Below are 24,691 nucleotides of genomic sequence, written 5' to 3' on the forward strand. Positions count from 1 at the left end.
ATATGATTTAATTTTATAAGTCATATTAAAAGTCCAAAGGTCCTGCAGTAAGCTCTGTGGAATCCAGCATTTCCAGCATTTTCCTTACTTTACTTGTCCCTGAAGACCTTTTTCTCTCATGACACGTATCAAAAGGAGCCCTGGTGGTACAGTGGTTAAGCGCTCTGCTGCGAACCAAAAGGTCATCTGTCGGACCCCAGCAGCTGCTCTGTGTGAGAAAGCTGTGGCAGTCTGCTCCCATACACACAACAGCTTTAAAAACCCTATTGGGCAGTTCCCACTCTGTCCTACAGTCAATGTGAGGGAGAATCAGCCGGATGGTGCACAACAACAAATATCAACATCCTATAAAGTGGCTATTCTACAGAGTAAGCTTTGAGAAAGGTTTTTATAGGAGAAGCAGATAATGAAAGGGTTTCAGAGCTCAGAATCTAAGGTCAGCCTGATTCATTTCTCAGCTTCACCACGTACTCACTGTATGACTTTAAAACACGTCTTAATGCTTTTGTTCCTAAATATAGATTTATTCAACTATAATCATCCTCTATAAACCACAGTTTTGAAGTAACCAAAATTTCAAAATCTACAGTCATTCTATATGCAAGTGACAGCAAAGTAATCATTATGTCTCTTCTGTGAACTAGCTGGAAGATCTATGGATTAATGCAGGTAGAGAAACAATTTCTGCTCCACTTCATTAGTTATTTATTGCTGGATAAAAAGTATCCGAGAATGTAGCATCAGCATCCAAAACAACATACAGTTATTATTTCACAGTTTCTGTGGATCTGTTTAACCAAGTGCTCTGCTTCATAACAGAGCTCTCTCAGAAGCCTCAAATGAGCGTGTTAGCTGGCCCAGAGCATGCCAACTTATCGGAAAGGTCAACTGGAGAAGGATCCACTTCCCAGCTCACTAACTGACTGTTAGAAGTATTCAGTTGTTTGCAGACTGTTGGACAGAGGAAGTCAGTAAACTGCTCTCAGATCCTTGCCCTCTGGGCCTCCCCACACAACAGGTTCCTTTATCAAAGCATGCAAGCAGAGAAAGTAACACTTTTCTAGCAAAGCACAAGTCACAATTTTATAGAACTTAATCTTGCTCTGGTATTATAGTGGTTATGGATCGGGCTGCTAACCTCAAGGTCAGCAGTCCGGAACTACCAGCTCTTCCATGGGAGAAAGATGAGGCGTTCTGCTCCCATAAAGATTTATAGCCTCGGAAACCCTGTGCAGGGTCACTATGGGTCGGAACTGACTGCACGGTACTTAAAAACAATAATCATGGAAGTGACATCTCATTGCCTTCGATGCATTCTATGGGTTAGAAGCAATCCATGGGTTCAAACTACACTCAACAGGAGGAGGTTACACAATGACATGAATATCCGGAAGTAGAGATCACCATCTTACAAGCTGTTGTTGTTAAGTGCCATCGAGTTGGTTCCGACTCAAAGCAACACTGTGTATAATTTCCAAGGAGCAGCTGGTAAGTTTGAACCATTGATCTTGTGGTTCAAGCTGACCTTGCAGTCCAGTGCTTATCCTAGAGCCACATTGGAATTCCACACTATCTGTGTCCACAATATCCATGCTCTTGGAAAATTTATGGGAAGATCAGGCCTAGTAAAAATGCATCTCTAAGTATCTCAAGATAAAAATCAAGCTATGTGATTGCCTGAGCATGTTATCAAGGATCCATGGAAACAAAGCTAAAAAAAAAAAAGTGATAAGGACATTACAGTTTGAAATGAAACTACAGAAAACTCTCGGGAACATCTGCCTCAGCAAGTCCCAACAAGGAAATCATGTTTCCAAAACTAGTGACCCAAAAGAAGGGCTGTCTATATCTGAACAAGCATTTAATGCCAAGAAATCGAGTTTGGTCTAGAAGCAAATATCCTTTGGAATTTTTATCTATTGCCATGGAATATTGTGGAAATGTATCTGATGTCATTTTATTGCTTACTATTTTCTGAGCTCTGTCTCTTCCCACAGCAATTTTGCCTACATGGTACTTTTGAGATCCATAACCACTGCTGTGGCAAGGGACTGCTGTCAAAAAGTTCAAATCTTGGCTGTCACTCCCAGTCTTTCTAAACTTTATCCAACCACATATTCTCAGACAACTGGCCGTCTTAATGTTCAGGGGTAGCAGAAGACCATGAAGATCACCTCTGAAGAACTTACTTACAGTTCAAATGATCTAACCTACTGAGCAATAAAAACAAAATGTATGCTTAGAAAACCTAGTCATTCTGTTCTATATGAATTCAGACACAGATTATCAGATAAAAATGTTCAAATTTCATCACACAGTTTTTTCTTTACCTTCTGCCCATTACCCTGCTTTCCGAAAGCATCCTTTGTCTCCTACTTTCTGTAAACCGTACTCCCAACTCAGCTGTAAATATATTAAAGGCCCATCGTATTGTTCCTTTAGAACAGGGGTAGGGAACGTACGGCCCTCAGACCGTATTGTTGTTATGTGCCGTGGAGTCGGTTCCGACTCATAGCGACCCTGTACAGGGTTTCCAAGGGTGTAAATCTTTACGGGAGTAGAGAGCCTCATCTTTCTCCCACGGAGCAGCTGGTAGTTTCGAACCGCTGACCTTAAGGTTCGCAGTCCAATTCGTAACCACTACACTACCAGAGCTCCTTTCTCAGGCCGTATTAAGGCCTGTGATATCATTTGGTCTAGCCCTGCCAAGGCAACTGCAGTTCCAGCCATCACATAGGGGTGAGTTAATTAACTGTTTGACCAAATATAGCAGGCTAACTTGTAAGTGGATAATTTTGTATGGCCTGCGAACGATGTTATAAATTTTGGCAGATAAAAGGTTCCCCACCCCTGTTTTAGAGTGACAGAAGTTGATAAACAGTTAAACTGCACCTGACTTAAAAGGTCCTGAAACCATCTCCACCTGTGAGAAACATCCATGTACACCACCTCAGAGCTGATATGTGCTGTACACACTTGGATTCTGAGTACCTGTATGCATAGTAATGAAGCATATGTGTGGGAAGAAGAGAAAACAAAATGTAAAATTCCAGTTTAAAGGTGAATAGTATACAGGGAGGTTATAGGACCGATGACAAGAGGAAATTTTCTGAAGGCTGCAGATATCACACAATCTGTAAAAATAATGTGATAACGTATTTTAACATTTTTAAACAACGGCTTTGGAGAAACGGAGTGAATGTGCTTACCTCTCTAAGATGGATGTTTTCCTTCTCTTTCTGGTCTAAAATTACTTCTAAGTGATTAACCTGAGACTCGGCCTCCGCCATCCGTCGCGTCCGTTCATTGTCATCCTCGAGACTTTTGGACGGCAAGCCTTTACTTTGCAACATCTCAAGAAGCTTTTTAATGGACTCATCACGGGCATTGAGGGTCTGCTTCTGCGTTTCGATCCTCAGCTCCATTTCCTCCAGTGTCTTCCTCAAAAGGAATAGCTCCTTAGCCTGTCGGTCGTGTTCAGCTTGGAGCCTCCGGAAATTCTCCTCCGTCAGCTCAATGGTAAAGTGCTCAGCCCCGCGGTTGCTGCTCTCTTGCTGCAGGAGGTGGTTGAGGTCTCTCTGGGTTCGGAGCTCATCCTGCAGGGCCTGGATCGTCAGCTGCAGGTGCTGTGAAAAGGAAGACGAAGCAGGAAAGGAGAAAAAAAGGAAACAAAGTCAATCCAGAGACTGGGTGCCATTTGTTGTTACTGCATCATGAAGATGGAATGTTAATTATGAGCTCCAGAGGGCCAGCCATGAAGTCCTCCACGGTGACTTCAGAAGCATGGGACAGCACATGGAGAAGGGGAAATTAATTCAATGATGCTCTCCAAATGTCTTCAGAGAAATGTACACATACATGGAAACAGTAGATTACTGTCAGTCACAAGGGAAATCACACATCTACAGAGTTTTAATTGAGGAAGTGGAAAGGGTTAGAGGGAAACGTTCTCAAGCACACCTCCTTTATGGGTACCACGCTCCAGACTCAGCATTCCTTGTTTCCTAAGGTGTTCTTGGTTCTACTATCCATTAGTGTCATGATAAATGCATGTCCATTTAAAAATGAAAATAATAGCATCCACCACAAGTAGACACAAACAAGGACTATGTTTACTTTAGTTTAGTTTAGTTTTACAAATAAAGCTAAGAACAGGTTTAGTAAACAGGATTACTGCATCTGCAAGCAAAAAGGGAACAAACGCAGACACAATGGACACACACTCAAACACAGGAGGAGGTGGAGCTGTGCAGAGCAAAACAAACGAACTGCAAAGAGTGGACAAACCTTGGTTCTTCTGGCATCCAGTAACTGAACAGCATGGGAAATGAAAAAGAAAAAAAGGAAAGGAAAAAGAAGCAAAAAATCAACACAAAGAAAAGTCCAGTGCAAGCAAAAGATATTTAACAGCACAAACTTAATCAACATAAAGTACCTTCACAGAAAATAAAAGCAAAAAAGAACAGTTTCTTATTACAGCAGAGACCCATAGCTACACAGAATTTATAGCACTGATGTTTGATACACGCGAATGAAAGAAAACCAACGGTGAAGTTTTACCACCTTTTGATTTTCTAAATCTCACTGACCCAGGAACCCAAAGTCTTTGATGTCTTTCTAGGATAGAAAGCACAGCACTCCAGAAGCACCCACATATTACTTCAGGCAACCATCTTAACCAAAATCAGAGAAAGCACCAGAGAAACAAGGTGGCAGAGAGAAACACTGGCATGAAGATAGTTGTGAAGTTCAGTAACATTTCCCCCATAAGGCTGTCCCCCAAGCTGGTCAGGGCAGGCATCCATAGACCTAAAGGAGGTTTATCCTAGGGACAAACCAAGAGGCTTCCAACACAGCAGTTACTCATTCACTCACCAAACATAACAGCTGTGTTTGAACGTGTTTGGCCTGTGGACCAGACATGGTACTCAGCTCTGAAATAAGAGATGGACATGAGACGTAAGTCCTTGCTTGCAGGAGCTCACAGTATTATAGGGCATTGTGAAATCTTTCTCAATTGCTATAGCTGACAGCGGAGATGCTGAGATCTTTCTGAGTTGCACCCCACCTAGCACTATCTTGATGATATTCTCTATGTGTGTGCACATCATCTTCCCATGAAGGCATCTCTAGAGTACAGGAACAAACTCTGTCACCTGTGTACCTCCCACAGCAGTGAGTGCTGAGTAAGCCCCAGTGAACAATGGACACTATGAATGTTTGCATATAACAGCCTTATTTAGGGGTAATTCACATACCATATATTTCACCCCTGTAAAGCATAAAATTCAATGGTATTTTATATATTTACAAAGCTGTGCGACCATCATCACAATTTTAGAATATTTACATCACCCAAAAAGAAATCCTTAACTCATTAAGAGATAACAGCCCAGCTCTTGTTGTTAAGTGCTGTCGAGTCTGTTCCAACTCACAGTGACTGGGTATAAGGTTTCTGAAGAGCAGCTGGTTAGCTTGAACTGCCGACCTTGCGGTTCAAACCAACCTTGCAGTCCAGCGCATTAACCCACAGTGCCACACCAGAACTCCTACTCCAGTCTTAGGCAACCACTATTCTGGACATTTCATACAAATGTAATTGTACACTATATGATTTTTCATGTCTGGTTTCTTTCACTGAGGATAATGTTATGAGAGTTCATCCATGGTGTAGTATGTTTCATTCCTTCTGGTGGCCAGTTATTGTTCCATTCTATGAAAAGATTACACTTCGAATATTCACTCATCAGTTGAGAGACATTCAGGTTGCTTCCACTTTTTGACTATTATTTTTAAAATGCTGCTATGTACTTTTGTGTGCAAGCTTTTGTGTAGACATGTTGTTGTTGTTAAGTGTCGTTGAGTTGGCTCAGACTCATAGCAACCCTGTGTAGAACAGAACAAAACACTGTCCGGTTCTGCACCACCCTCACAATTGTTGGTACGGTTGAACCCATTGCTGCTGGCACAGTGCTAATCCATTTTGTTGATCATCTTTCTCTTTTTTGTTGTCCCTCCACTTCACCAAGTCTGATGTCCTTCTCCAGAAACTGATCCCACCTGATAACATGTCTGAAGAATGAGATAGGAAGTCACACCATCCTGGCTGCTAAGGAGCATTGTGACTGTACTTCTTCCAATACAGATTTGTTTGTTCTTCTGGCAATCCATGGTCATTTTAATAGACTTCTTTGCTCTTTAAAGAGCTCTTGTGCACCAGATTTGATTTTGCGACTGCTGCTTCCATGAATGTTGATAATGGATCCAAGTAAAATGAAGTCTTTGACAAGTTCAATCTTTTCTCCATTTATCATCTTCTTATTTACTGGTCCAGTTATGAGGATTTTTGTTTAGTTTACATTAAAGTGCAATTCATACTGAAGGCTGTAGTCTTTGACTTTCATCATTAAATTTTTTAATTCCTCTTTGCTCCCAGCATGCAAGGTTGTACCATCTGCATATCGCAGGTTGTTAATGAGTCTCCCTCCAATCCTAATGCCACATTCTTCCTCATATAATCCAGTTTCTCAAATAATTTTCTCAGCATATACATTGATTATAGTGAAAGAATACAATTCTGGCACATACCTTTCCTAATTTTAGCCCATTCCGTGCCTCCTTGTTCTATTTGAACAACTGCCTTTTGGTCTATGTACAGGTTCCATGTAAGTACTTTGGAATACACATTTTTTTGCAGTGTTATCTATAGTTTGTTATGATACGCACAGTTGAAAACCTTTTCACAGGCAATAAAGTTCAAGCAAACATCTTTCCAGTATTCTCTACTTTCAGCCAAGATCCATCTGATGTCAGCAATGACATTCCTCATCCTCTTCTGAATCTGGCTTGAATATCTGGCAGTTCCTTGCTGATGTACTGTTGCAACCATTTTTTAATTATCGTCTGCAGTATTTTACTTGCATATGATATTAATGATATGGTTCAATGATTTCTGCATTCCGTTGGGTCACCTCTCTTTGGAATGGGCATAAATATAGATCTCTTCCACTCAGTTGGCCAGATAGTTCTCTTCCAAATTTCTTGGCACAGATGAGTGAGTGCGTCCTGTGCTGCATCAATTTGTTGAAAGATGTTCATTTGTATTCTGTCAATTCCTGGAGCCTTGTTTTTGCCAATGACTTAAGTGCAGTTTGGTTCTTGGTCATATGCTACCTCTTGAAGTGGTTGTACATCGATTATTTCTTTTTGGTGCAGTGACTCTGAGTATACCTTCCATGTTTTTGATGCTTTGTGTATCATTCAATATTTTGCCCATGTTGTAGTTGTCATGTGCCATTGAGTCAGTTCAGATTTATAGCGATCCCAAATAGTGTTCCAAGTAGCAGCTGGTGGGATTGAACCACCAATCTTGTGGTGAGTAGTCCAGTGCTTAGCCTACAGTGTCATACCAGGACTCCATAGGACTACACCAGCCATTCATTTAGAAAGGTGCTAACTCTCTTAGAAATATGGATACTTTGGTTTTCTTGTCAGCTTCAACTTTGTATGTCTTACTTGTAAATAATCTGGCCTTTTAGTAGAAGATGACAGGCTAACCTCATTATCACCACCTAGCCTTTCTGATTATTATATATATATATATATATATATATATAGAGAGAGAGAGAGAGAGAGAGAGAGAGAGAGAGGTATATAAAGGAGAACTTACATATTTATATGTATGAGAACAGCATCATTCTGGGGTATTGAAAATTACCTATCAATGATATCTAAGGGTAAGATAAATTTTTAATTTTATTCATTTAGCAATTAGTCATTCAATTTTATATTAATGAGGACTAAATTCAAGCTGTAACAAATTCTTAGGCCAAATTATTGATGCGTGCTTTGGTGGCCCACCCCAAAGTTTGCCTTCAGGAAATGAGGGGTCTTCAGGAAATAACCAACTCTAACACCTTCGCTCATCAAAACAAATCACTTGCCTTTTATGGTTGGCAAAATTCAAGGCAGCAGCCACGCTGAGAGTTCTCCACCTTGGGAATCATTATAATTATGATCCTGCAAGGAGTCCGAATCTACAAAATAGAGCTCCCCCATATGGATATCTGAAAAGTTAGCCAGAAATTCTTCAGGATTGATGCCAAACCACATAGTATAGTATACGGTGATGGCAGCGGCAGTTATCTGCTGTGGAGTAGGTTCTTTCTTACTCAATAGTGAGCCTTCCTTCATAGGGATTCCAAGGCTATAAATCTTTATGGGAACAGAATGTCTGATAGTTTTGAACTGCTGACCTTAAGGTTAGAAGCCCAACTCATAATGATTATGTTTCCAGCGCTTCTTAGTATAGTATATCGTGTGGATGAAATAATCCATGATCTATATCTCTCTCAAACTCTACTTGTCAGAATACCATAGAGAAAAAGTCTTCAGGCTGAAGGCAGCTGACATGCATGTCCATTTACGAGACGGAAGCAAAATCAATCTCATGGATTTTCCACTGAAAGTCCACAGCAATAGGGCCAAAGGATACAGTGATGTTCAAGGCTTACACATCCTTCCGCTGCCTGATATCCATCCAGAGGTTGGAGGCCACAGGTAGGAAGCCAGCAGGGACCTTATGAAACAACTCTGGAATTTGAAGGGGATATAAAACGTATGGTAACCAGCAGTCAGGAAGAAAGGCCTGGCCAACAGTTTCATCTTTTCCAACAAATGGATGGCTTGCTTGGTTCTCTGCTTGTCAGGCAAAGTCCCCTCAGGAACATCTATGCCACATCCATGCCAAGGTCCCCACCACATCCATGGGACAAAGCAGGTTGGCATGGAGCTCTCTGTCTTGGCCCCTGCAGGTATTGATTGGTGTTTTATACTTCTCAGAGGAGGGATGGTAAGGCAGAATATACTCGCTATATGGAGAGCCATTACTATGGTTGGAAGATATTACAAGGTGAAAGACTTTTGCAACTGGCATGCTCACATAGCCATTCTCCTTGAAGTACTGGGAGATGGTGGAGAAGTTTCCAGCATGCACTCTCCAGTAGGAGTGAAAATCATACAGGTAATTGGTGTCAGGTCTCCTACCAGTGAGGAAGGACATGTGGCTTGGGGCACACACTGTCTGCTAGGCAAAGGCATTCTGGAAGAGAAGGCTATGGGAAGTCAGCTGGTCAATGTTTAGGAACCTCATCAGCTTGTCCCCATAACAGTCCTGGGTGGGCTGCGGGTTGTCCATGACAACGAAAAGATGTTCAGAACATGTGTGACCGAGTTCCCTGCACAGCAGATCAAAGGCCCCTCAGATGGTTGCCAGGACCAGGCTGATCAGCATTCCTGCTTTGTGCCTCATCCTGGGGGAGGGCACTGACTGGCTGCAGCCAGAGGGCCAGGCAATATTACAAGTTAAAGCTTAAAATGTGTATTTCAACTTGAAAAACGCTGAGCATGCACTTCCTTTTTGGTTTTCTAACTCCAGGTCTTTGCACATTTCATAATAATACTTGCCTTTGTCTTCTCTTTGAAATGTTCTGTTCAGCTCTTTGACTTCCTCATTTCTTCCATTTGCTTTAGCATCTCTGCACTGGAAATCCAATTTCATGGTCTCTTCTGACATCCATTTTTGTCTTTTACTTCCTGTCTTAATAAATAACCTTTGCTTTCTTCCTGTATGATGTTCTTAATGTCTTCCCACAACTCTCCTAGTCTTTGGTAATTCATATATAATGCATCAAATCTGTCCTGGAGATGGTCTCTAAATTCAGGTCGAATATGTTCCTGACCATATTTTGTGTGGGTATATTCTCTTTTCTTGTGAATATATACCTAGGAATAGAAGTGTTGGGTCATATGGAGTCCTAGTGTGGCATTGTAGGATAAGCACTGAACCATAAGGTTGGTTTGAGCTGCAAGGTCAGTGGTTCAAACTCACTAACCACTCCTTGGAAACCCTATACAGGGTCGCTATGAGTCAGAACCGACTATATGCCACTTAACAACAACAACAACATGAGTTGGAAACTGCTCTTAACTATAAACAATAACAATGGTAATTCTATATTTAACTTCCTGAGGAATTGTCAGACTGTTTTCCAAAGCAGTTGAAGAACAAACCACAAGGTATCACTTTACAGCTGTGTCTCAGGATTCTGATTTCTCCACATTTCCACAAACACTTGTTATATCTTTCTGATTATAGCCATCCTAGTGGGTGTGAAGTGGATCTTGCTGTGGTTTTGATTTGCATTTCCTTGATGACTAATAATTTTAAGTATCTTTTCATACGCCTATTAGCTAGTTGTATATCTTCTCTGGATCTCTCTCTTTTGGAAACAACCCAAATGTCCATCAACAAATAAATGGAGAAACAAAATGCGCTATATATAGCCATCTGTGAAGTATTATTCCACAGCAATAAAGAGGAATGAAGAATTGATATATTCTGTAACATAGATGAAACTTGAAAGTACATGCTAAGTGAAAGAGTCAACCACCAAAGACCACATATTGTATGATGCCATTAATACACAATGTCCAGAATAGGCTAATCTATAGAAACATAGAATTGGTGTATTTCATTAGCAAATCTGCTGCACAAGATCTTTTTAAAGTGTTGAAGAGCAAAGATGTCAGCTTGAGGACTAAGGTGCACCTGACCCAAGCCATGGTATTTTCAGTAACCTCATATGCATGCAAAAACTGGACCGTGAATAAGGAAGCCCATAGAAGAATTGATGCATTTGAGTTATGGTGTTGGAGGAGAATATTGAAAATGCCAGGGGCTGCCAAAAGAACCAACAGATCTGTGTTGGAAGAGTGCTCCTTGGAAACCAGGATGGCCAGACTTCGCCTCTCATACTTCAGACATATTGTCAGGTGGGACCAGTCCCTGGGGAAGGCTATCATGTTTGATAAGGTGGAGGGTCAGAGAAAAAGAGGAAGACCCCCAGCGAGGTGGACTGGCCAAGTGGCAGCATCAATGGGCTCAACCGTGGCAACAATTGTGAGGTTGGCCCAGGACCAGGCAGTGTTTCGTCCTGTTGTGCATAGGGTCGTTATGAGTCGGTACCGACTTGATGGCACCTAACAACAGTAACACTATAGAAACATAAAGTAAACGGGTGGTTGTTAAGGGCTGCAGGAGGGTGTGATTTGGAGTGACTGCTAAAGGGTACTAAGTTTCTTTTAAGAGTGATGAGAATGCTCTGGAATTAGACAGTGGTGATGGTTGTACAACTTTGTGACTATACTACAAACCAATGATTTTTACACATTAAATGAGTGAATTGTATGACATATAAATTATATTGCAATAGTGCTTTTACCAAAACAAAAAGAGGCAGAGCTATACTGTGATCAGATCTTCCTCCACCAATCCCTGATTAAACAACACCAAAACAGAGTCTACAGAAGTATATACAGCTTTCCGTTCAGTAAACATGACTGTTGCCAAAGCTCTCAAGATCATGTTTGACAATTGTCTTCAAACCATTTAAATATTCTTGACAATGGCAAATCTTTTGACTTTTGAAGGAAACTTGGGTTTCTGAGAAGACCAAAGTTGATCTGAAGACAAGCATGATAAATGAGGATGATCTGCCTAGAATTTATCTTTTCTGAAAGTGACCAATAATAAGAGTTTTCTGTGTGGCTCATAAACTAGCCAGAAGAGAATTCCAATGATAAACTGCCAACGTGCTTTGAGCAAAGCTAACAACATTAGAAGGACAACTCTGTAAGTGGTTGTGTGTGCCTTTAGATGAGAAAGTTGAGTATCACCCTGATCCTTTGTTCCAAATCTTTAATGTGGAGACTCATAGGATTCCTATGAGGAATAAATTAAGACTAATCAAGTACTAGGTATAGAAGGAAGGAAAGAAGACCTTAGAAAGCTAAGGAGCAAGAGGAGTATATGAGGGAAGGAGGAAGATAAGGAGCAATGTAGGGAAAAAGAAAGGGAGAGATAAGGAGGAAGGGAAACATATAAATAGGATGGATAAATGGACTAATTTACATAGAGGTAACCAGTTGGGCTGGAGTCCTGGTGTGGTGCTGTGGGTTAATGCGCCAGACTGCAAAGCCGCTTGAACTGCAAGGTTTCCAAAAAGTGGCTGGTGAGCTTGAACCACTGACCTTGCAGTTCAAACAGACTTTGCACTCCAGTGCATTAATCTGTAGTGCCACACCCATGCGCTCTCTCTCTCTCTCTATGTATGTATATGTATGTATGTATGTATGTATGTATGTATGTATGTATGTATGTATCCTGATGTGGTGACTCAGGATAAGCACTCAACCTCAAGGTGGCTTTGAACAGCAAGGTCGGTGGTTCAAATTCACCAGTCACTCCTCAGGAAACTTACACAGGGTGGGAACCAACTTGACAAAAGTTAACAACAACAACACACACTCACACACACACACAATAACTCCAGCATGCTCATAAAGTACCAAAAAGTAAAAATGAGTTTCATGTGCAGCCCACGTAGACAAGCAAACAGACAATAACATTAGGAGCATGAGAGAAATGCAAACAGGTCTTAGCCTAGGCTGGGGGGACATGTGAGGAAATATTCCAGAGAGGCCACTACTGAATCCTGAAGAGCAAATGAGAGTCAGCCCCTAAAAAGAACAGTGGAAAGAGAAGAGAAAATGCAAAACTTCAGGGCAAGGCCGATCAGACCTAATAAGGAACCCAAACAGTAACAACCAAATCCAATGCCATCAAGTCAATTCCTATTCATAGTAATGCCACAGCGCAGAGTAGAATGGCTCCTTAGGATTTCTGAGGCTGTGTTTTCCCTCCCATGGAGTGGCTGACCTTGCAGTTAGCAGCCCAATAGCTAGCCCACAGCACCACCAAACCAAGACACCCCAACTCACTGCCATCGTATCAGTGCTGACTCCTAGCGACCCTGTACAGGGGGCTCTGAGGCTGCTAGTCTGTACAGGCGCAGAAAGCCTCATCTTTCTCCTGAGGAGAGGCTGGTGGGTTCTAAGCAGCTGATTAGTGGTTATTCTACAGCATCATCAGAGCTTTTTTCTAAGGAAGAGTAACAGCAAAAAAAAATACCACATGCCATGTACAGTTCTACTCTTTCAATCCTCACACCCATCTTGTGAGATCGACACTGTTAGGATCTACATTTAAAGAATGAGAAAATGGCAACCCAAAGTTGTGGGGGGGGTTGGCTTTTTTTTCAATATTCGACAGTCTTTATTAGATATGAGATGGTACTTCCATCTCAGATGACAAAGGAATCCCAGCTCAGATGACACAAGATAAATGGGGATGGACTAGGATGGCCAGCTTGTGAACACAGGGGCAATGAGTCAAGCAAAGTCTTATCCCAGGTGGCTCCAAGTGGTATGGGCTGCCCAAGCTGGAGGCTAGGGCCTCCTAGATTCCATTTGCTCATAAGCTTCCAGGAGGAGTCTTTGTCAACTTGCTAGAGACTAGGCTCATCTTTTAGTCAATCTAGGAAAGCTTCTTAGGGAACCCAAGCCAGTTGGGTAGACCTGGTCCTTCTTTTGAATCTTTCAACTTAGCAATGCTAAGCCAAGAGTCAAAGAAATGATGTTACAGCAGCAATGCAGAGCTTAGTTAGACGTTGGAAAGGGTTGCCCAAGAGATGAATGAGGACGATCACGGAATTTCATGTTGACAGTAGGGAAAAACACAGACACATTCCTGGTCCTCCTTGCAGCAGGGCCTGGATGTGTGATTTGGGCCTGGCCAATCCGATAAAAAAAAAGTGGGTAAATAATCAAAATACGTAAGGGGCACATCCAAGTGTGAACCCAGGCAGTGTGTTCCAAAGTCCCTACTGGAACCACTATAACACCTGGCTTCTCACTAGGCACAAATACTACAAGATGACTGGAGAAAAGAGTGTGAATTGCTGGTGGGTGGGTGTGTGCATGAGAGGATGTGTGTGCCACTGTGCGTACCACTGGCGTGGGGAGTGGGGTGGCAGGCATGCACGGAGACAGGGAGGCAATCATGGACAATTACAGCCACTCTCAGGGGTGTAGTGGTTCCATACAATAAGCCCTGGACTGCAAACCACAAGGTCAGCAGTTTGAGCCCAACGTAGGACAGAGATGAGTTTCTGTTCTCACAAAGATTTACAGCCTTGGAAACCTTATAGAAGGCAGCTATGAGTTGGAACTGACTCAACGGCACTTAACAACAACTTTTGAAGCCGCCTTGTGTGTGGGGCTTGTGTGTGGGGCCCTTCAAAAGATTTGTGGAAAAAGTCCTTTCTTTTCATTCCATTTTCCACAAACTTTTTGAAGCTCCTGGTATATACGCTTCACTGATTTGGCTTCTCTAGAGAACCCAGCCTAAGACAAACCTTATCATTTATCTCCTATCTATGGCTGCTTCTACACTACAACAGCCGAGTTGAGTAGTTATAATGGATACCATATGGCTCTCAATGCTTATAGTATTTACTCTCTGCAACTTTGCAGAAACAGTTTGCTGACCCCTACCCTAGAGAAACACTTGCACAGGAGCACAACAGACACTTATGAGACTGTTCAGTTCAGTCCTAGTTCTAATAGCGGAAGCTCGAATAACTCATCTATAGGAAAACAAATAAATGAATAATGATATATACATAGGAAACTGAATATTAACAATATGCAAAAGAGCAAATAACAGCCACATGCAATTTCACTGAATGAAACAGAGAATACATGTGATATCATTCCACTGAGATACTGTCCATGAGCATGATCACTGCGTATCAGGAGACGCAACGAGAAGTGAACCAAACAAAAGTATAATGTCAGCAGAATTCAAAATGCTTTCCAGTGGGATGGTTTCATGGGTGCTCACTGTCGAATGATGGTCTATAATTCAATATATGTGCTCCTTTGTACCTGTCCAACAGCATAAAATAGAGAATCTTTTAAAGCGAGCCTTTAAATGTAATGTAATGTAATAAATGTATGTAATGACACAGACTCTAGAGCTAGCCTGCCTGATTCCAAATCCAACTCTGTCCCTTCCGAGCTGGGTGACCTTAAGCAAGTTACAGTCTCTGTGAGTCTCAGATTCATTATCTGTGAAATGGGTTCTGAATTAAGTCTACACCAAATACCTTGATCAATGGCAGGCACAAACTCAACACATGCCCCCTCCCCACTCTCCTGCCCCCTCACCTCTAGCGCATCAGCAGGGCCTGCCTCCTTCCCCTCATGTACCTGAATGACTCAAGCAGGGTACCCTGAAATACACCAGCTCTGAGGCAAAAACACGCTTAGAGTTTGTCACAGCATGCAGACCTGGAGCTGACCTACAGCAAGCAAGGGAAATAGGAGCATCGTCATGTGATTGTGGTATTTTGGCTGGGAAACAGGCATACACTTCCTAAAAGTGAATTAACACAGAAGTCAAGGCCAACTTCTACTTTCATGCAAGGGGACTTCAAAAAGTTCATGGGAAAAAAAATCTTTTATTTTTCCATTCCACTTTTCCACAAACTTTTTGAACCCCACTCATCTAAATCTTCGGTCTTTCCACATGAAGAAGTATCCTTGGCACGGACCTTTTGGTGAGTCAGTGTTAAGATTGTTATCATAAGATACAGAGTGCTATGTGGGGGAAAGTGTGGACTGACTGACCTCTCTACAAGGTGTGGGACCCGGATGCGTCACTGAATCTTCCCAAGCCTGTTTTTGTTGTTGCTAAGTCTGTTTGAACTCATAACAATCCTGTACAGGGTTTCCAAGGAGAGACTGGTGGGTTTGAACTGCTGACCTAGCAGTTCAAACTGACTTATGGTAGCATGCTTACCCTGCACCACCACACCAGGACTCCAAGCCTCAGCTTGGTCATCTGTAAAACAGGGCAACTGGTTCAAACATTCGAGGCCTGCTCTACTGTGGTCTAACTGAGATATTGTGTATAAAGTTCCTGTCGGCACTCAATATACGTGAGATCCTAACTTTAAACAATGGGTGACACAGGACCAGGAACTTGGGTGCATTTCTTTGACCAACTAGGTAATTGAGGTGTTAAGCTTCCTAATGGTGTTTACTAACATGTTTTCAGTAGTGTTCCTCAAAGTATGGTGGTCCTGGATACAAATATTTATTCTCTTGGTGGAGTAATGAAAGAAAGAGTTCTGTTATCCGATCACATGTTCACTTTCAGCAGAGAGGTACATGGAGAGGCAGGAAGGATAAAGATGAGCTTATCATGGGCAGATTCTGAGCCTACTTTTCACTATACACCAGTTCTAGTACATTAAAGTACTCAGCAAATACTGAGGGAAATGCAGTAAGAAAGAGGAGAGGACCAGACGAGAAACTATCTTACCAGACAGTCTGCACAGTGAAATGCATGAGGGAAAGTGGGTTTTCACTCCTCTTTGCTTTGCTATATGGGGTTAAGAAGGAGCCCTGGTGTTGCAGTGGTTAGGGTGCTTGGCTACTAACTGAAAGGTCTGTGGTTTGAGCCCACCAGCCTCTCTGTGGGAGAAATATGTAGTTATCTGCTCTCATAAAGATTATGGAAACCGTATGGGGCAGTTCTACTCTGTCCATAGGGTTGTTTTTGACTCAGAATGACTCAGTGGCAGTAGGTTTTTATTGGATTTTGAAAAAGGCAGGCTCAAACTCAGATTATGCTGTCCTGTTCTCTCTTCCAAACTCAAAATGTCTCACATCCATCACCTCACTCCCTGATCCTATCCTTCCAAAGCTGCCAACACTGTCTACTTCACAAGACGATATTGGGGTAGCTTAGGGGATTGAACACAATCATATCATTAGCGAATATAGGTCAGAGTCTGAAATTAAAGTTCCCTTGAGTCAGTTCCAAGGTCTCCCCTGCTCTAAAAATATTCCGTAACTTCATTTTGCACGACTTGCATAACTCCAATATTCACTTATTTAAAAAAAGAAAGAACAATGAAAATATAATAAAATAGGCTCTACTTGAGTATATATAGAGAAAAGTGGGGGAGAAATACACTTTTGCCATAGCCAGCATTTAAAAGAGAGGTTTCCAATAGCTACTGGAGTCGAAATCAAATCCAGATTTCAAAATATCGAAAGCACAAACAGGTAAATAGAATTAAAATATAATTATATATGTATGATGTACAGAGAACACAGAATTATTTAAATAGGGACTAGCCAGATGTTTAGAATCTACTGTGTCTTATCCCCAAACATGGAAAATATGAGTTCCTGGCAAGTATGAAAAAATTTGTGACCTTAAGCTCTTTTCCACACTATGGGGAAAAAACAAAACAAGAAAAAATGATAAAGTTGTGTTCTATAAAGCAGTTTAGGGTTTCACTGCTATGAAAACCGTCTCCAAGCTATATAAAAATATGAATTGGCTTATACCCAAAAGTCTTGAACTTTTTTTTTTTTTTTTAAATAATTCCATGCTCCTTCTCAAGCAAGGGCTTAGCATAACTCTTTCAACAAAAACAGAATCTCTCTGCAGACAAGTTGGCCTGCTCTACTTCTCCTGTGATTTTATTTTTCTATTTATCATTTTCCAGCTTGTCTGTAATCAGATTTTAAGGGCAGGCTCTCTGATGGCTTTCCTTTCTCAGTAATCCAGTGTACAGGATGTGTAACACTCTCTTCATGGCTAGAGACCTTCCAAGGGCAGTATCATGTGTGTGAAAAGACAAACAGCAGATGTCTGCTGAAAACACGTGGTCCCAGTGTGCTGTGGAGGAGTTTCTGTGCTGAGAAAGGTATTAAGAAAATTTTTGTATTTAGACATATGGTCCTAGGCTTTCTCCTTTAGGGTAGGATGAACACAAATCACTGAACAGAAACTATTGATGGGTAATTTTCCAAAGCCCCCAAGCACTGGGATCCTGAATTTGTCACCAAATCTACTTCCAGTGAAGACTATGAAAGTTGATAATATCTATGTTGGTTGATAATATGTAACATTTTGCCAAAATTCATAATATGAAGAGCAAGCCTATGTGGGAAAGCCCACTTGGCAGTTGCTTTAGAAGAGTTCTGGTTTTCATTATAGACCAATAATATAAGGTGGGACACAGTACTGAGTACAGAGTTAAATCTCACCTTAAATTCTAATACGAGCTTTGCTACTAAGCAGTTATATAATCTGGGGGAAATCACTTAACTGTTCTGGGCTTTAATACAAATTGAAATATCCCAATAAACTGATGCGGCACTGGAAGCACTCACTCATCGATGCCAAGAAATTTGGAAGACAGCTACCTGGCCAACTGAGTGGAATAGATCCGTATTTGTTCCCATTCCAAAAAGAGGTCAATCAACAGAATGTGGAAATCAGCAGACAATATCATTAATATCACATTCAAGTAAAATTTTGCTAAAGATAATTCATAAACAGCAATAGTACATTGACAGAGAAATGCCAGAGGTTCAAATCGGATTCAGAAGAGGAAGTGGAATGAGAGATAGCATTGCTGATGTCAGATGGATCTTGGCTGACAGCAGAGAATATCAGAAGGATGTTTATCTGTGTTTCATTGACTACTCAGAGGCTTTCAACTATGTGAATCATGACAAGTTATGGACATTGCAGAGAATGAGATAAGCTGATCTATTGTTGTTCTATATTGAGGAGCACGACTTGTAGTCTAGGAGCCCTGGTAGCATAGTGGATTATGAGCTGGGCTACTAACCACAAGGTCAGCAGTTCAAATTTCTCCCTCTATGGGAGAAAGATAAGGGTTCCCGCCCCCAAAAACTTTTTATGTTGTTACGTGCCATCAACTTGGTACTGACTCACAGTGCCCCTTTGCACAACAGGATGAAACACTTCCCGGTCCTGCACCAACCTCACAATCATTGCTACACTTGAGCCCATTGGTACTGCTACTGGGCCAATACATCTCATTGACAGTCTTCCACTTTTTCTCGGATCCTCAACTTTATGGAGCCTGATGCTAAGCTTTACACTCTACTGTTTCATTCATCTCAGTTCCACAGGCATGCCTGTGCTCTTGGAGGAATTGTAAGTGCAGAGTGTGTGATGAAATTTCTCTCTCAATTATGACGAACATTTTACAGGAAAGAAATGTGAACATCCTGGCTCTTATAAAGACTAATTCTCAAATTCTTCACATCTTTCCCTTATATTAGCAAATTTGAATCAAAGACTGCAATTTCATTTCATTCTCTGATGCGAACGTAAGACACCTCTTGCTATATCTTGTTAAGTGCTGTTGAAGTCAGTTCCGACTGATAGCGACCCTGCATAGGGTTTCCAAGGAGTGGCTAGTGAATTTGAACCATCAACTTTGTGGTTCAAACTAACCTTGCATTTCAGTACATTGACCCGCAGAGCTACACCAGGACTCTAGTCCACTGCTTTGTTTAGAATCGATAAAATGCCTAAGGTCTTTAATATTTAATAAAAATATTAATAAAGAATCATAGATTGGAAAGATAGAAAAAATGAATGGTGAATGAATATTAAAAGTGGCAAATTATGAATACAAGCACACACAAAGTCCAAAATACACCAAAATGATTGCTGCAAGAGGGGAGGAGATCAAGGCTGACTGCTAAAAAGTAGAGTTTCTTTCTGGTGTGATTAAAATGTTCTAAGATTAGGTAATGGTTGCATTAGAAATCACTGAACTGTATACATTAAAGGATGAATCTTATACAATGTGAATTTCATGTCAACATGCTCTATACAGGATCCCTATGAGTCCGAACCTACTCAACCATACTTAACAACAACAACAAATGCTATTAAAAATGATATACTCTATAGAGTAGGAGTCCTGGTGTGGCACTGTGGGTTAATGAGCTGGACTACAAGGCTGGTTTGAACCATGAGTTGGCGGCTCAAGCTCACCAGCCACTCCTTGGAAATCCTATACAGGGTTGCTATGAGTCAGAACCAACTCAATGTCACTTAACAATAACAACAACAATTAGAGTAGGAGAATTATGAAAATTTTCTTTCAGCAAATATTTTTCCAAGAATAATTTATGAATGCCTACCATGTGTTCTGGTAGCGTAGTGGTTACAAATCGGGCTGCAAACCTTAAGATCAGCAGTTCGAAACTACCAGCCACTCCACGGGAGAAAGATGAGGCTTTCTGCTCCCGTAAAGATTAACAGCTTGGGAAACCCTATACAGGGTCGCTATGGGTCAGAACCGACTTGATGGCGCTTAACCACAACAATAACTGTGTGTTCAAAGCCCTGGTGGTGTCGTAGTTGAGCCTTTGGCTACTAACCTAAGAAAAGACTTGGCCTCTATGGGACAGCTGTACTCTGTCACATGGGGTCAACATGAGTCAGAGCAATTCAATGACACTAATATCAACTAGGTATTTCTCACCACTAGGTTAACTCAGTGTTCTCTGGGTTGCAAGCAACAGAAACTAACTCTGTGTTAAGTCAAACTGAAGTATGAATGGGATTGTTGTTGCTGTTGTTAAGGGTCGTTGAGTCAATTCCAACCCATAGCAATGCTGCACAGTGTATCCAAAGAGCAGCTGGTGAGCTTGACCCACAAACCTTGCAGTTCAAACAACTTTGTAGTCTGATGCAATAGCTCACAGCACCACACCAGATGAGTACCAGGAAATTCCCTGAAATAAAGCTGCAATCGTCAGAGCAAGACCCAGGGCAAGAAGACAGAAAGACACAGCAGGAATTTCAGCAAGCAGAATGTGACTTGACTTCATTAATTCCAAGCTGAAAACATAAATACTTTGTAGGTTAATCAGTTGTGGCAACAACCCCAACTACCAGAAGCCAGTTAAAGAGAATTATTTAAAGGTAGGCAAAGATATCAAGAAGAATCTATTATAATTGCTGTTAAAATATCATTTAAAAGAGGTACAATCTTAATAATGTAATAGTGCTATGATTTTATTCCATGGAGATATAGGTTTCTCTCAGTTACTAACTGAAAGGTTGGTGGTTGGTGGTTCAAGTTCACCCAGCAGTGCTACAAAAGCAAGACCTGGCAACCTCCTTCCGTCAAGCCTGAAGCCACTGAAAGCACTATGGTACACCGTTCTACTCTGAAACATGTGGGGTCACCATGAGTCAAAACTGACACAATGGCACCAGGTTTGGTTTGGTTTATGGTTATGTTTATTGGCATCAAGGGTTTCTTAAAGGTGGTCTGCATGATAATTGAAGCTTCTGACAACTAGCAACACATATGATGAGGTAAGAGAATGGAAAACTTAAGAATTGCAGACTTTCAAGAAAAAATAAATGAATCATTAACTTGGCAATGAAGATTAAATAGGGAATGAGCAATTCCTCAAATTAGGAGCTCTGGTAATGTAATGGTTATGAATCGGGCTGCTAATCTCACAGTCAACAGTTTGAAACTACCAGCTGTTCCACAGGAGAAAGATAAGGCTTTCTGCTCCCATAAAGATTTATAGCCTCGGAAATCCTGTACAGGGTCGCTATGAGTCAGAACCGACTCCATGGCACATAACAACAACAACAATTCCTCAAATTAATCCTGGTCTTTGGTGTCAGACAGCCTTAGTCATGTCTCAGCCTGGTCATTCACTAGCTCGGGTGGGAATTGTGAGGGGGAGGGGCAGTCATATTAGGTACAGCTGAAGGATGCTGGCAAGTTACTCTTTTCTCTAGACCTCAGTTTCCACTTCTTTAAAAGCTGCTATTAATACTCACAAAGGAGATCTGGTAGCGTAGTGGTTACGAGTCAGAATGCTAACCTGAAGGTCAGCAGTTCGAAACCACCAGCCATTCCGAGGTAGAAAGATGAGGCTTTCTGCTCCTGTAAAGATTTACAGCCTTGGAATCCCTATGCAGGGTCACTATGAGTTGGAACCACATCCATGGCACACCACCACCACCACCATTAATATATACAACTCCTGGTGTGGCACTGTTGGATAAGCGTTGGACTGGTAACCACAAGGTTAGCATTTCAAACCCATCAGACGCTCTCAAAAAACCCTATATAAAGTCACAAGGAGTCAGAACCGACACGATGGCACATAACACGCACACACACACGCACACATTAATATGTAAAATATCCCTATAAGCCATGATAAGGATAAAAAGATGATGCATTGCAGATACTTAGAAAGTCCCATTCCCATTCTGCTCATATTACTAATATACAAACCCCAATAGCAACATTTCCCAGAACATAATGGAAATAAATGAATCTGTAGTAGCAAGCAAGCAAGCAAACAAACAAACAAAAAAGTGAAATTAAGTTTGTGTATTATACAAATAAACATTTAACCAGAGAAACATCTTAGCTTGGCATTTCTAGTGCTAAATCTCCACTCATAGATAAACTACTCCAAAAGAATACTCGTAGATTGTGTTCCCCCCTGGTATATGCATGTTACGGAAAGCCAGGAGTTAACAACGCAAATCCCGAACATCAGTGGTGGACTGGACTCAGAGGGATGATATACTTTGTTTCTTTTCAAGAAGGATAAACTGAGGCCCAAAAAGGCTGACCATTCCTCATCCAATGTCACAGCAGAGATGGTAGATCCAGGCATCAAATTCTCCATCTAATGCTCCTTCCCGATCCTTCCTTTCTATCCCCTTACACCAGTCTTAGTTTAGTCTCGGAACTGCAGAAGGATCCTGTTCCCATATAATTAGCATCGGGCATGTGCAACAGCTGTGAGGAGCCAAATTTCCCTGCTGGAGTCCAACATCTGTGGCCCAGACGTGCCCCCTCCACCACATGCCACCAATGGTGCAGCTGCCACAACCACACTCTACACCCCAGAGGCTCCAAGGCTGCAGGAGTTGGAACAGATGAATAATTCCAACCAAGATGAAGTAACTCCTCCCTCTTAAAGTACACCTTTAGGGACTGCTTAAAGATTTAGAATTCTTCCACTAGAAACTTAAGGACTTTGAAAAAGGTTTAAAGGAATCCCTACCCCCAAATATATGGAATAAAAGTCAAGAATGAAGGGGCCACTGAGAAGCCTGTAAAGATAATGGTAAGTCACAGATGTGTGTTCTCCTTGCAAAAGCCAAAGCAAAACCAGAAAGAAGGAAACAGTCCTTTTGCAGATCGTATCACTGAAGGAATATGTTAAATCGCAGAGAAATAAGATCCCTCAATAGCAATCTTGCATAATATCAATTTGAGGTCATTTTTATTTTATCTGGTTAACGTTGTATGAATTTTTAATAACAAAAATTTTCCTTAGCAAAGACTCAGAAACCCATGTATGTGTTCATGAGACTATAGATATATTTCCTGTATTTTCAGAGCCTTTTCAGATCTTTAAACCAGTGAGAGAGAATAGAATTTTCTCCTTTTTAAACAAGGACTTGCAAAGTACTTTTTTCATCCCTGGATATTTATTTTGTTTTACAATTCATTTGAGGCCTTTAAAGTAGGGGAGAAAAAAAGGCTTTCAAATTTGAGTCTGGGACTGAGCTCACCTATCAAGTCTAACAGCACAGGCCCTGCCAGTGCCTAAAACAAAAGCATTATTGAATGGAAGAAGAATTTAAATCGAAGCAAGCCTTAACGTAATACTTTACTAACTCCAGGTCCTACTGGCATTTTTCCTAATAAGATCAACTGTTCGTCTGGAGTTACATAAATGTCAGCCTACAAAGGCTCTCCCGAAGTGACAGGGAGACCAATCCTTGTCCTTGCAAAAGCACACGTGTGGACACTATTTAAAATGCATGAGTAACCTTCCCACCATTGTTCAGGTCCTTAGCTGTGGACGAGGAGGAATTTGCTGCACAAAAACAACAGAGACAAAGGCTTGGGAGATGAGTTTTGTTTTGTTTTGTTTTGGCTGTAACTTTGAAGGGTTGGTTTCTGTAGTTTAAAAACCCAAAGGGAAATAAGAGTGGGGGGAAAAAATGGCAGGCTCTATCGTTTAGAAAGAATGAAGCGATAAACATAGAGTTATTTTACAATTTACAGTGTCTAGGAAGAGACTCCTCACTTATTCCTTTAAATAGCTTTTAAATCATCTTATAAAAGGTCAGAGAAAATACTGTTATTATAAGAATGACTGAGTTCCAGTGTGGGAGACTGGTTAAGAGTCTGAGTCCTGAAGTCAAGCAAGACCTGTTTAATCTCTGATAAGTTTTAAATAAACACACACACACATATATGTGTATGTGTATATATGTATAGATATAGATAGATAATAGATACATAGATACATAGATATCTCACAACATAATAAATAACACAATTGTTGTTGTTAGGTGCCATCAAGTTGGCAACGACTCATAGCGACCTTATGCACAGCAAAACGAAAAACTGCCCAATCCTAGGCCAACCTCACTACTATTGCCATGCTTAAGCCCATCGATGCTGACACTTGGCCAATCCATCTAGTTGGGGTTCTTACTCTTTTTCTCTGACCTTCCACCTTACCAAATATTATATCCTTCTCCAGCAACTGGTCCCTCCTGACAATATGTCCAAAGTATGAGAGACAAAATTTGGCCATCTTGGCCTCCAAGGAGCACTCTGGCTGCACTTCTTCCAAAACAGTGCTATTGGTTCTTTTGGCAGCCCATGACACTTTCAATATTCTCCTCTAACACCATAACTCAAAAGCATCAATTCTTCTACAGTCTTCCTTATTCACTGTCCAGCTTTCACATACATATGAGGTTATTGAAAATACCATGGCTTGGGTCAGGTGCACCTTAGTCCTCAAGCTGACATCTTTGCTCTTCAACACTTTAAAAAGGTCTTGTGCAGCAGATTTGCCTAAT

General features: G+C 41.2%; 1 protein-coding gene and 1 pseudogene across 1 annotated transcript in view; both read right to left on the minus strand.

Annotated features, from left to right (window-relative positions):
* The window catches only part of ERC2 (ELKS/RAB6-interacting/CAST family member 2), a 1,669,968-nt gene that overhangs the window by 1,382,796 nt on the left and 262,481 nt on the right, over nucleotides 1–24,691 (minus strand). Inside the window, exon 3 of the mRNA XM_006862059.1 lies at nucleotides 3,210–3,626. Within this exon, the coding sequence (XP_006862121.1) occupies nucleotides 3,210–3,626 (417 nt within the window). The remainder of the gene's footprint in view (nucleotides 1–3,209; nucleotides 3,627–24,691) is intronic.
* LOC102814808 overlaps nucleotides 8,366–24,691 on the minus strand; it is a 100,812-nt pseudogene continuing 84,486 nt past the window's right edge.

This window comes from Chrysochloris asiatica, unplaced genomic scaffold (assembly GCF_000296735.1).
Source record: "Chrysochloris asiatica unplaced genomic scaffold, ChrAsi1.0 scaffold00046, whole genome shotgun sequence".
In the NCBI taxonomy this organism is placed as follows: Eukaryota; Metazoa; Chordata; class Mammalia; order Afrosoricida; family Chrysochloridae; genus Chrysochloris; species Chrysochloris asiatica.